Source organism: Perognathus longimembris, chromosome 1 (assembly GCF_023159225.1).
Source record: "Perognathus longimembris pacificus isolate PPM17 chromosome 1, ASM2315922v1, whole genome shotgun sequence".
Classification (NCBI taxonomy): Eukaryota; Metazoa; Chordata; class Mammalia; order Rodentia; family Heteromyidae; genus Perognathus; species Perognathus longimembris.
Genome location: NC_063161.1, coordinates 50,181,909 through 50,197,179, shown reverse-complemented (window position 1 = coordinate 50,197,179; position 15,271 = coordinate 50,181,909). Strand labels below are relative to the sequence as shown.

The window sequence follows — 15,271 nt, the reverse complement described above, 5'->3', positions numbered from 1 at the left end:
GGACAGGGGAGTTAGGAAGGGGGCAGAACAGAGGCTCCAGGACAAGGGGGAAATGGGAGGGCAAGCCTAAAACCGGAGTCAAGAAAGAACTAAGGATGGGAGGAGGCACAAATGGTAGAAGGGGTGACATTGATCGAGATGCTTCCTACTCATAAACTGATTACGTTGAATTGAAACCCCTGTGTACAACTACTTAAAGAAAATATTTTTTTAAAAGTCGTCTAGCAATGATTCTTTTTTAACTAAGTAGTTGTACAAAGGGTTACAGTTCCACAAATCAGGGTACAAGTACAATGCTTTGTGGTCAGTGTGCCCCTTCTTTTCTTTTCCTGCATTTTCCTTCTCCTCTCCCTTCCTTCAAGCTACATTTTTTTTTACATAATGTACATTGTTTATAATGTACATAATTTACACAGTTCGGTTTTTTTACATAATGTGCACTGAACATATTGACTACATTCTAGCAATGATATTTTTAAGTAGATATTGAGGGAAAGGAAGCCAAAAACAGTGGGGGTCAGTGTAGAGAATAGACTGGGACAGACAGAGGCAGAACGGCTGCAAACATAGTGAGCTCTAGTCTACACCACAGAGCCAGAGGCAGTGGGTAATCTCAGCCCTGGGCTCGTGGAGGACAACATCTCCATGCAGCCCATCCTGGGACATTAGAGACTGTGCACCTGCTGGCTACAGAGAACCTCCAGGACCTAAGGAGCTATGAGCCCTCATCTCTGCCCTCATAAACAGAGCTGAGCCAGGGGATGCTTAGCAGCAAGACCAGAGTGTGAGTTCCTCCCACTGAAGCCTTCAGGAGGTTCTGTCCCGCCTCCCCTGTAGAGAAGGAGACAGGGAATGCTGCTGCCAGGGCCCCAAGCCCTCACCTCCCCCAGAAGCCCCCCAAGGAAGTAAGTGAGAGCTTATGGCTGGTGTGATACCCTAGAAACAGCCCGGAGCTCCCTGAATGTTAGGTCTGGCTCTCCCGGCTGAGAGACAAGAAACAGAGGGGCAGTGTGGAGCAAGGATAGAGATTTACGTGTCCTAATAAGGATCCAAGGGCAGGCTCAGAAGAACAAGCAGTGGCATCAGAAGAATGCAGTGCCTGTGAAGCAGAGCAGGAAGCTGGCCGGACAGGGAGGCCTGGGTACCACGACATCATCCTCTCTCCAGGGCTTGCTGCATACCCTGTCCATTGGCACACTAACCCTTCCATGTTTCTCACTTTACAAATTAACAAATAATCAGAGACCAAGTGGCCCACATCAAGGATTCAGATTCGCACCTAGCAAGCTGCTATGGCCCCCCGCCCCACGCCAGACCATGGCTCCCTTCTCTTCCAGTCCTGCATTCACCACGCTAACGGCCTTAATCTAGCACTGAATGCTTCATCTGGAGCTCCCACAGGAAGGGTTCTGGAGTCCCTGAGAACTAAAGAACTATCTCAGGCCTCTGGGGATGGGTGAGCAGCAAACAAGAAGGAGAACTTAAGCCATAGCCTCCAACAGGGAACTGCTTTGACACAGGGTGGATGTTTTGCAGAGGGCAGGAGTGGCGGGGGGGGGGGGGGAAGCCCTGAGTCCTCCGGGAATACCTGTATGAATGTGTCCAAGAAGTGTGAATGGTGTACAACAAGCCTCCTTCACACCATTGTCACCCTGCAGATGGCAGGAGTGATAGAGCCCTGGGAGGGAAGTTGGAGGCAGCTGGCAAAGGGCATCTCAAACCCTAGATCAGCCTCCCTGTGGAGACCTGCGAAGTCTTTAAGAAGATCCATGTCACCAGCAGTTCATGTCCTGCCACCTCTTTCTCCAGGAAGCCTTTTCAGAGTGCTTGTGGCCAGCTCTGATGCCCCGCCTTCTTTCGCAGACCCTTGGCTGTGCCTTGCCAGCGCCTCTCTGCCCAGCTCTTGTGCAGCAGGAGACAGAAGGCATTCTCTAGGGGCTCACCTTGCAGCTCTGCGGAGCAGGTTTGCACAAGTACCACTGGGGCTTGGGAGGAGGGAGGGAGAGGGGATTGACTAGTGACAGGTCTGTCGGTCCCAAGACATCTGGAATGATATCATGGTTCTGAAGCACTCTGAGGAAGAGCTTTGTGAAGTCCCTGGGTTCTCTAGGGGTGAGGAGGTTCAGATGGCAGTGCCTACAGTCCCAGCCCCCTCTTGTCTCCCATGGGAGAGAATGAGTGAGGAAAAAGGGCTCAGGCAGTGGGGAGGCAAGGGCCAGCCTGGGCATGCCAGGGAGTGAGGCAGCATCACCTCTAGCTAGCCTCTCCACCCTAGCAGGCAGCTTGTCCAGGATCAACCCCCAAATACCAGCCATAAGAGGAAGTCTTTTCCCCTAGGCCCCAGGGAGGACAGGTGCAGTACCCAGTGCTGCTGGCAGAGGGCAGTGCATACACAAAATACAGGTGGCCAGAAGGATTCAGGGATGGGAAGTGAGCAGCTAGCTGGTAGCTGAACATGAATACATCCAGTGCCCACAGCCCACAGCTGGGCTGTACCAGGCCTCTGGGCAAGTCTTGTTGTTGTCACACTCAAACAGGCATAATCCAGCATACAGCCCCCAAAACACACAACACCCTATAAACACAAGTAAGCCATACAGTCTGCAGTGCAGGGCAATATTTTGGCCAACAGTGGGCAGTATGTACCATAGTGGTCCCATATAATGGGGCTAAGAATGTCCTGTCACCTGTGATGGCCAGGCCACATGAAGGCATAGCAACCACAGTTGTATACTACAGAGTCCCTGAAACTAATATTAACAAATGACCACATTGTGCATGGACTTGGACTTGAACTCAATACCTGGGCCCTGGCCCTGCCTGAGCTTTCGTGCTTAAGGCTAGCACCCTACCCATTGAACCACAGCTCCACTTCCAGGTTTTTGGTGGTTAATTGGAGATAAGAGTCTCATGGACTTTCTTACCCAGGCTGGCTTTGAACCAAGATCTTTAGATCCTCCTGAGTAGCTAGGATTACAGGTGTGAGCCACTAGTACCTGGCTTTTTTGTTAGACTCTGGGCCTCCTACTTGCTAAGCAGGTGCTCTACCATCACAGCCATCCTTCCAGTCCCTTTCTGTGTTGGTTACTTACAGAGTCTCCCTTTATACTCAGGCTAGATGGGACTGGGATCCTCTATGTGTGCTTCCCACCATGGCTAGGATAGCAGGTGCGCATCAATATACCCAATCATTGATTGAGATGGAATCTCCAAAACTTTTATGCCCAGACTGGCTTGGAATCCAAGTTTTCCAAATCTATCTTCCAAGTAACTAGGTGTATGGGCTTGAGCTACCATACCCAACTTCATGCTATACCTTTATCATCCCCTTAGAGTATACTTCTTGTACACACACACACACACACACACACACACACACACACACACCACAGTATACAGTAAAATAGTATGCCATGATAGACCAGCCTCAGACATCTTGTATCTCTTATTGCATCACTATGTCACATGGAGCTCACACCTGTATTCCTTTCTACTCAGGAGTCTGAGATCTGAAGATCATAGTTTGAAGCTAGCCCAAGACAGTCCACACACACAAACACACACACACACACACACACACATACACATACACATACACACACAAGCCACATATAATGGCTGACCTATACTCCTAGATATGGGTAAGAGCACACTAATTAGCACAATGGTCAAACCACCTAAAGACATTTTTCTCCAAATGTGCCTTCATTCACCTGTACAGTAAGCTCCCTAGTGAGGATAAGGCATTTCTGGAAACGTAGGCTCCAGCATTATCTGGGCTTCAACTCCCACCTCTGCCATCATCTCTGTGGGACCCCTGGTGAGCTGTTGAACCCCTCGAAGCCCCTATATCCTCAGTAAGAGCAGTAGCATAGAAATAGCAGCTTCCAACAATAGCACCCATGTCATTTTGGGAGAACTGTCAGAGCAGCCAGACTGATGTGCTTAGACAGGATTGAGAAGACACCCCACAAACAGAAAGCACACAACAAAAGCCACCTTGTATGAACTTCTGTCTAAAAGCAGAATCTTATACTGGATCTCTACTGGTAATTAAAAGCACTAGAATTCAGAGCCATGCAATATACATAGAACATAAACTCACTGACATGACACAGTGATGCCTCATCATTTGCATACCAGGTCATGCAGACATGTGATGACCTGGCTACCCCCAGCCATGCAGTCCTGAGGGATCAGCATGCCGAGTACGAACACCTGTGAAGTGGACCTGAAGGTCCTGGAGCAAAGTGGGGAGGCTGTGGGAGTGGAAGAAAAACGGACATGTGAGCAGCTGCCATGACACCATGAAGATAAAGCACCAACCAGCTGTGTGAGGTGTTCTTGAAGGTTCTGTGGGTATGCAGCCAACAGTCTAGACCCTGCTGCTCCCCTCCCCCACCCCACACCTGTCTTCTTACCTTATAGAACAGAGCAGGAAGCTAGAATGTTCCCTCTCCCTTCATGCTAGAAGGTTTGATGGATTCCATCAACTCAGTAGTTGTGTTCCAAACCACTGTTTTACACATAGGACAGATACAGATTCATCCAGTTTCCCTACATGCAGACATCATGCTTGTGGATGAAAGAGAACATGCCTCAAAGAGGCTAGAAGGGCTACTGTTGGGTGGGGGTGGAGGGATTGGAGGCTGGAAGGCAGCAGCATGATGAGAGAGAAGACAGACAGAAGGACCAGTCTAGCAACCCTGATTGTAAAGGGGAGGGGGACCAGTGGCTCATACCTATAATCCTAGGTACTCAGGAGGCTAAGATCTGAGGATCGTGGTTCAAAACCAAGCCTGGGCAGGAAAGTCCATGAGACTCTTATCTCCAATTAATCAAAAAAAAAAAAGAAAACATGGAAGTGACACTGTGGCTCAAGTGATAGAGCACTAGCTTTGGCTGAAGAGCTCAGGTTCAGCGCCCAGGCCCAGAGTTCAAGGCCCATGACTGACAAAAAAAGAAAAAAAAAAAAGAGCACAGGGACAGTGGCCAGACACCAAAAAAAAGGTATGGAAGAACTCATGGCCATCAAGAACCTGACTGACAAAATATATGGAAACTCTCAATTACTGACAGTCTTGGCGTGTCTCCCTGTGATGGGGTGATATTATCCATGTCATCAGGTCATTGGGTGGGACAGGTGACCCAGGGTACATGCAACACTGAGCCTGGCCAGCGGCTGTTCAGTGACAAATTTCAGTAGCTCACTAGGATCCGCTATGACCCAGTGATCCCCTGGCTGAGGCCAACAGCAAAGATACACCTAAGGCTTCAAACCCAGTGAGATCCAGATCAAGAAAACTTAGAGCAATGCACAGATTCTGCACTGAGAACCCAATGCTGCTGGCATTTAGAGATGTGTCCTCACCCGAACTGGTGTTGAAATTTCGTTCTTGGTGGGGTGGTGTCAAGAGGCCTCTGGGAGGTGACTGGGTTTGGAGGAGTACATCAATGTTCTTCCTAGGAGACTGGATTTGTTCTCTGAGCACCGGTTGTTATAAAGTGAGTCTGACCTCTCCCTGTGGCTGCTCTCATACGTGTGTTTTTTCCATACATGTTCACATGTCCTATGTGACAAGGCACAGGCCCTTACCAGAGGCCAAACAGATTCTGGCACTATGTTCTTATGTCTCCAGAACTGTGAGTCAGAATAGACCCTCATGCTTTATAAATTCCCCAGCCTCAAGTATTCTGCTATAGCACACAGAAGAAGAAGAAGAAGAAAAAAAAAAGACTAAAACAAATGAAGTCAACTGTTTATTGCCAGAGAAGCAGAAAAATAGACATAATCCCAGTTAAAGGACCTAAAAAGCCACCCCCTTGCTAGGGAGAGCCCAAGAAAGACCCAGGGCTGAGGGGATTGCAGATGGCTTCGGGAAAACATCTGGGCCTGTGCTCTAAGTTTGGGTCAGTTACTCCATGAAAAGTAGCCAGGAGGGGGATCACTGAAAGAGCCCCCGCCTGGTCTTCCTGCATCAGAACATTGCCCCACCAAGGACAGCACGAAGAGAGGTGGGATTGGGATCGTGGTGATGGAGAAATCACTTTCCATCTTAGAAAGAGGTGCTGGAGGCGGTTGGATCTGCAGCCTTCTGTTGGCATAGCCACTACTGCCCTCTCATCTGGCGGCCTTTTTGGTGGCACAGCTGCTGCCCAAGGTTTTGATGAGGGGATCCTTGAGCTCACTGCCACAGCTGCCCTTGGTCTTGACCTCCAGTGCCATAGGCCTGTAGCTGTAACTGCTTGAGGCCCCGAAGCCCACAGTGAAGCCAGCTCCTCCTGGCCCTGCATTGGTGCTGCTGACGACAGCTGGGGAAGCGAGGGACAAAAGAATAACAGCCCCAGTCAGCCCTACACCTTGTCAGAGCCCCTCATAGGCCATCCAAGTCCATTCTTGTAGCCCATTCTCTCAGTTAAGTGATTTCCATGAGCACTAATTACATATGACTTCCTACATACATCTGATAAATCTTCATATATAAATCTGATAATACCAGAATGGCTTCATTTTTCATGTACTTGGCCCATACCTCTTCCTTTCCCTAGTGCTCTGTGTCCAATCTGACAATATCAGACTTTAGGCTCATGGCAGACAGAAACTCCTTTAGTGTTTCCCCCTGGTGTAGGCCAAATGAGAACAGGCACTTCATGAAAGAAGCATCTATACTGCTAATGCAGTGGGGGCTGATGGGAATATCCCTGCTTCTCAGTACATGGCTCCTCTCCAGTGCTCTCCCCATGGCATGATCCCAGAGAATGTTGTTACAGCTACCTCTTTCTCATCAGTGGTCTTTTAGGCTCCCCTACAACCTGCCCCCAACCCTGCAATCTAAGCCTGTCATCTGGCTCTGGCTTCATTCTTACAGTAGCAGGTCATTGGTTTATACATCATGGACTCTTTCTGTACATTACACTGCTGTGCTTCATGATATCATTATGATTCCCCACTCAATACTTTCTGACAATTACCAAATCTAGAACCCTTTTTTCTGGTTTCAAGTGTTTGCCAAATCCTTCAACTAGAGTGACTTCCATTAAAGAAAGTAAGTGAGGCCCAACATATGCAAGTACTTACAGAGGCTCACAGAATTTGGGTATTCACCAGACATCCTGTAGAGGGAAAAGAAAACAGGCACAACCTTCACCAACAAGCACTGTCTATCCAGGCTGCATCTGGGACTGGGTCACTCCTCTCAGAATGCATCCCCAGCCCCACCTGCCTCCTTTCTTTCCATATCCCAGGGGAACCCCTCAAGAAGTGGGGAACCAAGGTGAAAACTTGGGCTGCTATAAGGAGTCACTCTCCATCAGATGCATTGGGTTATTTATTTGTTGTGTGGGATAGTTAATAGCTCAATCCCCCACTAGTTATGCCAATAAACTCTGTGTATCTGTGTTTGTGTGTGCACACACACATGCCAGGACTGGGTCTTGAACTCAGGGCCAAAGCATTCTCCCTTAGCTCTTTTATTCAAGGCTAGTATTCCACCACTTGAGTCAACCCCCTCCCCCCCACACACACACTTCTGGCTTTTTGCTGGTTAGTTGGAAAAAGAGTCTGGGCTGGCTTTAAACCATAATCCTCAGATCTCAGCCTCCTGGGTAGCTAGGATTACAGGTATGAGCTGCTAGCACCCAGCACCAATGGTCTCAGACAATTAAGAAGAATGAGCCTGCATCCCTCACCAAGCCCTAGGCTTTGCCAGAGTGAATTTAAACTTGGGATGATTCTTGGGGACCTTCTTGCCCCTCCTCCACCTGTAGAGAGTCAAACCCTATATTCTTCTCCCACAGCCTCTCAGTGGTTGTTACAACTTGGTCCTTCTCCTCTATGACCTTATATCAATAGGTCCTGCACAGAACCAAACTGTTTGCCTTAGAGCTTCTAATTAAAGCAGAAAACCAAGCACAAGGTCCCCTTACCGGCTCTCTTCACCCTCCAGCAGCTTCCTGTAGGTGGCAATCTCTATGTCCAGCGCCAGCTTGACGTTCAAGAGCTCCTGGTACTCACACAGCATCCGGGCCAGATTCTCCTTACTCTGCTGCATTATGCTGTCCAGCTCATCCAGCTTGGCCTGGGCATCTTTGAGTACACAGTCACCCCGCTGCTCTGTGTCCGCAATGGCTGTCTCCAGGTTGGAGCACTGGCAGGGGTAAAGAGATTCAACACCGTGGGTTTGGGATCCTTCTCTGACAATGTTCCTGACTATGTGATCCTGACTGAAAGAAAATACTCAGAGGTTTGCTGACTTTGAAACCACACGTGCTCACAGAGAGGGGGAGCTGCACTCCATGGGGAAGGCTACTCCAGAGCAGGGCCCTGAGCCATCTAGGGTAGGAGATCTTTCTTCTCTGTTCTCTTCTAAAATCAGCAAGAAATGATCAGGTGAAACTTGCCAATGGGTCCTTTTACCTCATGCACAGTCTAAACCAACCCCACTATCTTGCAAAAGAGTGCATCCACAATCTATCTAATCCTGCTTGGTGTGATCTCTGCTTCAGTCACCCTAGTTGCATTGCAGATCCACTCCTTCTTCCCTGAATGCATACCACACACACCCCACCTCCATCTGCTGCCCTTGCCAGCTACTTTGCCTGGATACCTTCTCCTCTCTCCTCCCTCTCTCACCCCAGTGTAATCCTACCTCCTGCACAAAAGCTTCTCCCAGGTTCTCACTCACTTCCAGACTCTCTGGACTCCTGCAGCACTGACGGCTTATGCTGAGCTATGTGGAATGCCCCCCCCCCCATCCCCACACATTCTGATCTTCCCCTCCAGATGAGTTACCAACATTTGCCTGAGGACAGAACTGTGTTTCACCCCGTTTGCATATTCCATCTTGTCCAGATTGATGTCCAGTCAACTCCATCAAGGACTCATTGCTGGAAACCCACCTGCTTCTTCACATTGCTTATCTCCAAGTGGATCCTCTGGATGAACCGGTTGAGCTCTGAGATCTCAGCCTTGGTGAGTTTGAGGTCATCCCCATGCTGGCCTGCTGTAAGCTGCAGCTCCTGGATCTGAGATTGGGTGACAAAAGAGAAGCGCAGGGCAGTGAAGAATTCACCCAGTTGCTTGGTGCCAGTGGCTCACACCTGTAATCCTAGTTACTCAGGAGACTGAGATCTGAGGATCAAGGCTTGAAACCAGCCTAGCAAGAAAGTCAGTGAGGCTCTGGTCTCCAATTAATCAGTAAAAGGCTGGTAGTGGAGCTGTGGCTCACAAAGTAGAGTGTCAGCTGTGAGCAAAAAAGCTAAGGAACAGTGCCCTGGCCCTGGGTTCAAGCCCAGTGCACACATACACAATTCACCTGTTTAAGAGTGGTTTACCCTCATTACCAGGAGGGTGACTATGTGTGTTTAAATTATTGAATCAATGTAAGCACCAGCAAAGGGGGGAGGTAGAGGGAAAGAGTATGTGTGGGGGAGCACCATTTCTCCTAAAGAGGAGCCTGTTCCAGTTCAGTAGGATCCTTTGCTTTTCCAATGTGAGAGCTTTGTTGCACCTGGAACTGTCTTTGTCAAAGTTGGAAGCAAGGAAGGAAAACGGAACTATTTGGATTCCCCATGAGACTGTGTCAGAGCCTTATCACAGTTGAGGCTGATAGGGCCTCAGCTACCAGCAGAGACCATTTTAGGTAAGGGTTAAATGTAATTTATATCCCTAACAAATACCAAATCTACCATGATCTCCCTGGATCACAGAAGACATTTTTATGAAACCTGACTTCAAAAGAGTAGGAGATCTCCCACTGAGTTCAAATGCACAGGCATACACATGCGCGTGTGCATGTACACACATGCACACGCGCGTGCGCACACACACACACGGCATATGCATGCATGCGTGAGGCGAGCTCCCCAGCAGCGGTCCCTGGGCTTAGACTCACCTTGCCCTGGTACAGGGTCTCCGTCTCAGCCTTGCTCTTCATGGCCATGTCCTCATACTGGGCTCGCACATCATTGATGATGCTGTCCAGATCCAGCTGCCGGTTATTGTCCATGGACAGAATGACAGACGTGTCGCTGATGTGGGACTGCATCTGAGCAATCTCCTACAGAAGAGTTGGGGGAAGGAAGCCGGTGAGGGAATTCCCAGGAGAGGACCCCTTCTCCTGATCCTCTCTGGGCACAGTCCTCATTGCTCCCAACTGCCTTTCCTCTGTGTTCCAACTGCCCCAGCAGCAGTGGCTGTCGGGGGTAAGAATGGCTGCCTTGAGTTCCATCCCCAAACAGTGGGCTCCTCTTTCATCCTGAACTTGGGACCCTCCCACCCATCTTCATTGTTTTCCTCAGAAACCAGAAATGTCACCTCCCTCCACAGAAGCATACCTGTACTCTCCTTGTGGCACTTAGAGGTCTCAAGGAAGTCACTTAACACCTTTATTTTTGGTGCCAGTATTGGGGCTTGAACTCAAGACCTGGGACCTGTCCCTGAGCTATTGTGCTCATGGCTAGTGCTGTACCACTTGAGCCACAGCTTCATTTCTCTCTCTCTCTCTCTCTCTGTGTGTGTGTGTGTGTGTGTGTGTGTGTGTGTGTGTGTGATTAATTAAAGATTCTCACAGACTGCCTGGCCGTAGCTTTGAACTGTGATCCCCGGATCTCAGCTTCCCGAGTAGCTAGGATGACAGGTGTGAACCACTGGCTCCAGGTCTCCACCACTTTTTCCTTCTCCAGCTCTCAAGCATCCACACACTGCAGGATTCTACATCCTCCCTTTTCTTTCTGCTCCATCAGGCTCCTTCCCAGCACCCGCTGAAATCTTTCTCCTTTCTCCAGGGGCCTTTCCCCGGTGACCTAGGATGGGCTTGTTATGCCTCTCTCTGTGCTCTCAAAGCTCCACTGCATACTGAATCTCCTGCCAGACCATGAACTCCTGGAGATCAGGAATCATTCCCTCTCCATTTATGACCTCCTCACAGCCTAGCTCATACACCCTTTGTAGAGTCTCAGTGGATATCAGCTATACCAACTGAAAGGCTTCTCCACCCCAACCCTTGATTCACACAACCATACAAGCCACAGGCCAGAAGCCACCTGCAAGAGGAACAGCCACACAAGAGAGGTTGGCGAGGTTCTTACCCCTTCATAGAGGCACTTGAAGAATTTGATATCGTCTGTCAGAGATTCCACTTTGGCTTGAAGCTCAACCTTGTTCATGTAGGCGGCATCTACATCCTGGAGCACACAGGGGATGATCAAGGTGCTGCCTTCCCTACCCTACCTTGCCCTGCCTTCCCTGCCCTCCCTTGCCGCTGGGAGCCAAGGATTTCTAACTCTCTCTAACCCTTATCCCTGAAGGATGGCCCAACCCAAGAGGAAGCCAACTCATGGGAGTGCAAAGCCCATGCTGGAAGTGCAGCCCAATTGCTGGATGCTAGACTGGCGGATTTGGGGAAGCAGCATGCACTCCAGTGAAGGGAGGGAGGAGCCAGTAAATGACACCAAGGTTGTCTTTCCTCATCCTACACAGGTCACTGTGGCCGGGGGTCAGGATCCATGGGCTTCTCCCAGCCCTGCCTGCACCCCATGTACCTTCTTCAGCACCACGAACTCATTCTCAGCAGCAGTGCGTCGGTTAATCTCTACCTCATACCTGTGGACAGGGAGAGGAACGGCATTGGCATTGGGACCCAGTCCTGCAGATCCTCCCTGAGCAGTGACTGCCTCCGGCGCCAAGAGCTGCCTGGGGAAGGTCGTGTACCACCACTTCCTTCCCGGAATGTGGAATGGGGTGGCTTCAATGGAGCCCATCCTGGGGCTCTGTGCCTTCACCCTTGGGCAGGCTCTGAGAGAGCACAGCCCCCCAAACCCATGCCTCCACCTCGCATTGCCAGGCTGTGCCACACAGACTCCTTTTCTCTCCAAACCCTCTCGGATCTCCACGTGGGCTCTAATGTCTGTCTTGACTCCATTTGCACTAGTCACATTGTACTCATTTCCATTCTGACAGTATTCTTTAAAACGGTGCCCACAATCAGTGCCCTCCCCGTGGGGTCTCCCTGCAGGGCTCAGAAAAGAATAGAGAGCAGATTGAATGCAGATCAAGAGAAGGAGCTCAGCACTATCTCTACCACCTGCAACTATAGAAGTTGCCTATACCTGAGATAAGCTTCAAAGCATCAGGGTTACTGAATCTGTATTTATTATCTTCTCATCTATATGTATTATTCTCTCATCTATATGTATTATTCTCTCATCACTGACTCAACTCAGAGAGGTATCCAATCTATTCTTCCAGATATGTTCTTAATCTCTCTCCCCCTCTCTCTCCCCTCCATCCTCTCTCTCCTGCTCTCTCTCTCTCTGTCTCTCTGTCTCTCTCTCTCTCTCTCTCTCTCTCTCTCTCTCTCTCTCTCTGTGCTGCAGCTTAAATTCAAAGCCTAGGGATTATCTCTTAGCGTTTTTGCTCAAGGCTGACACTCTAGCACTTGAGCCACAGCTCCATTTCTGACTTTTTAGTGGCTAATTGGAAATAAGAGTCTCAAGGACTTTCCTGCCTGGGCTGGCTTTGAAATGTGAACCTCAAATCTCGGTCTTCTGAGTAGCTAGAATTGCATAAGCAAGCCACCCAAGGCTGGCTTAATTATTCATTTTAAAGATGGAATTAGTAAGCACAGACTCATTTTGGCACAAAGTAAGTTTTAAAAATTCATTTTTTATGACTTTTCAAATTTCTTCTAAGATTAGTGTTTCACCTCTGGAGCTTCTACAGAAAGCTCCACTCAAAAGGAACTCCAAAACCATTTGGTTTGTCCATCTGGTTTTCAGCCTATTATTTGGCCTCATTCTCTCATTTCTAACACTAGAAATTGGACCACATCCCTAGCCTACTCAGAGCACCATTCTGGGTAAAATGATGTGGGTTTGCCTTTCTAAGCCACATTCTATCTACATGTCTCTCCCTTGCCTGTGGCACAGGAAGTAGCAATCAGTTGTCTCAGCAGAGGACATAAGGTAACGACAGCACCTCCAAGGGAAGCCAAGTCTCCAGCAGCCCTTTCTCTGCCTCCACTCACCTCTTCTTGTAGTCCTCCACCACGTCCCTCATGCTCCTCAGCTCCGAGTCCAGCCTCACCCGGTCCCCAGACAGCGTCTCCAGCTGCTTCCGCAGGCTGCTGATGTGGCCCTCGTGAATGGACTCCAGATTCTTCCTGCAGTTGTTCAGGTCCAGCTGCTGCAGCAGCTCCCACTTGGTCTCCAGCACCTGGTTCTGCTGCTCCAGGAAGCGCACCTGGGACCCAAAGCCCAGCTACCGTTGAGTCTCCATGGAAATTGTCACTCAAGAGTGGGACAGAGCTAGGCACAGGTGACTTACACGTGTAATCCTTACCCACTTGGGAGGCTAAGATCTAAGCATCACAGTTTGAAGCAAGGCAGACAAATTCAGGAGACACTTATCTCTAATTAGTCAGCAAAAAGCCAGAAGTGGTGGTGTGGCTTCAATAGTAGAATGTCAACCATAAACACAAAAGCCAAAGGAGAGAACATGAGGACCTGAGTTTAAACCCAAGTATGCAATGGAGTAAGCTGCACGCTAGTTTAGGTTTATTGCAGCACAATACACAATAGCCACTCTTTGGAACCAGCCTAGGTGCCCAACAACTGATGGAATGGATAAAGAAAATGTGATGTGCATATAACTATGGAATTTTATTCAGCCATAAGGAAGGATGAAATTATTTCATTGGAAGGAAAATGGATGGAGAGCATTGTGTTAAAGCAAATCAACACAGATGCTCTCATATGAACAATCTAGAAATGGTAAGATTTTTTTTAAGTAAAAGGAAAGAGGACTCACAGTACGAGGGTCTTGTCCTCCAGAATCCTGGCTGTGTGTCTTCCACTCAGCCTCTCCTACCAAACCTCCTCCCTCACTCTCCTTAGCGCGCGCACACACACAAAGACACACGCACAGCCCACATTGGCTCATTTCTTAGCCTTCTATGCCTTAGCTGCCTCATCTACAAGGCAGAGTAATAAGAGAATTGGAGGTTGTGCCTTAAGAAATTCATCACTGGGATAGCACCAGATGCTGAACAACATCTCCAACCATGTCAGCAATTGTGCTTATTATGTGTCCTTCTCACCTGTCATGGTGGAGACAAAGCCCATTCTTTATTTCTTCCCACTGAACTTCCAGAGATACCTTCTTTGTCACCCCCATTTCTGAGTATACTCTCCTCATTCACCTTGACATGTCTTCCCTCTGAATGGCCCCTCAAGGAGAACCATGGAAGGGGTGATATTGATCCAGATACCTTGAACTTATAAACTGATGTGTTAAATTGAAAAATAAACAGCCCCTTAACCCTGACCCTTCAATGTTCTGGTTCTGTTCTCCCACTTCCTCTGGAAAGCTGTGTGCCATGCATAGCTTTCCTCTCCCTACCTTTCAGTTCCTTCAACACTTGTCAAGTCCTAGAATATTCCATGGCTTGTGTCCTTCCAGTGAACCTTCCTGGATGTGTGTTTCCGTCTCCTTATCTGAAACTGGGAGTGTCAGACCCATTCAGCAGGTCTTCTGCCTATGGTGCACCTCCTCCCTTCGCAGAGTCTTTTCCCCAAAAGAAATAGGGAGATTGCCCTTCCTTGGGAATGTAAACATGCATCCATTGGTCCTGATTACTGCACACTAGGCTCAGGTTCATTACTGTGTCTGTTTTGCAGATAAGTAAGGAAAGGCTCAGAAAAGTATTCTCTCACACCAATTCCCACATGCCCATCAATGGCGGAATGGGTCCACTGGGCATTGGGAGCGGAGGCAGAGGCAGGGGTCGGGAGAGGCACCAGGACCCACCTTGTCAATGAAGGAAGCGAATTTGTTGTTCAGCGCCTTGATCTGCTCGTGCTCCTGAGTGCGGACCTTCTGGATCTCCGGGTCCAGCTCCACATTAAGGGGGGCTAGGAGGCTCTTGTTGACGAAGACCTGAGGGATGCCCCCCGGGGGGCACACAGACGGACACGTAGGTCCCAATCCAGTGCTGCCAAACACCGTGCCCACGAAGCCACCGGGACGACCACCACCCGAGCCCCCCTGGCCTGGCGCAAAGCCGCCAGACCGTGCAGTGCTGAGCGCTAGGCGCCGGCCGCCCCCCATGCTGAAGAGGCTCCGGCTGCCAAAGGTGGCTGCGCCCTTGACCCCTGCCCTGAACGAGGAGCGACTGCTGCTGAACCGGCTGGAGATGACCGCCGAGCAGCCGCTGAAGCCCAGGCGCTCTCCGCTGGAGTAGAGGGTCAGCTGGCGACTCATGGCTGGCGAGGT

At 49.5% G+C, this 15,271-nt stretch overlaps 1 protein-coding gene across 2 annotated transcripts; it reads right to left on the bottom strand.

The window, feature by feature from the left end:
- Window positions 1-6,121: 6,121 nt before the first annotated feature.
- On the bottom strand, window positions 6,122-15,259 carry LOC125354699 (keratin, type II cytoskeletal 72-like). 2 transcript variants are annotated; one of them, XM_048350471.1, is made up of 9 exons: window positions 14,807-15,259; window positions 13,026-13,240; window positions 11,542-11,602; window positions 11,089-11,184; window positions 9,894-10,058; window positions 8,899-9,024; window positions 7,927-8,147; window positions 7,079-7,113; window positions 6,122-6,312 (listed from the first exon to the last, which is right to left on the bottom strand). In XM_048350471.1, exons 1-9 carry the CDS (start codon window positions 15,257-15,259, stop codon window positions 6,122-6,124), a joined length of 1,563 nt encoding a protein of 520 aa, XP_048206428.1. The 2 variants fall into 2 exon arrangements, with proteins under 2 accessions (XP_048206428.1, XP_048206437.1); XM_048350480.1 differs by lacking the exon at window positions 8,899-9,024.
- Between the last annotated feature and the right edge of the window lie 12 nt (window positions 15,260-15,271).

What these genes read in the sequence shown, in the direction of transcription:
- LOC125354699 (XM_048350471.1), bottom strand. Translation starts at nt 15,259, where the DNA reads ATGAGTCGCCAGCTGACCCTCTACTCCAGCGGAGAGCGCCTGGGCTTC. An exon ending in AGACCCTGTACCAGGGCAAG is followed by an intron (nt 9,025 to 9,893) that starts GTGAGTCTAAGC and finishes ACCCAATCTCAG; the next exon opens with ATCCAGGAGCTGCAGCTTAC. An exon ending in TAAGCAATGTGAAGAAGCAG is followed by an intron (nt 8,148 to 8,898) that starts GTGGGTTTCCAG and finishes TACCCCTGCCAG; the next exon opens with TGCTCCAACCTGGAGACAGC.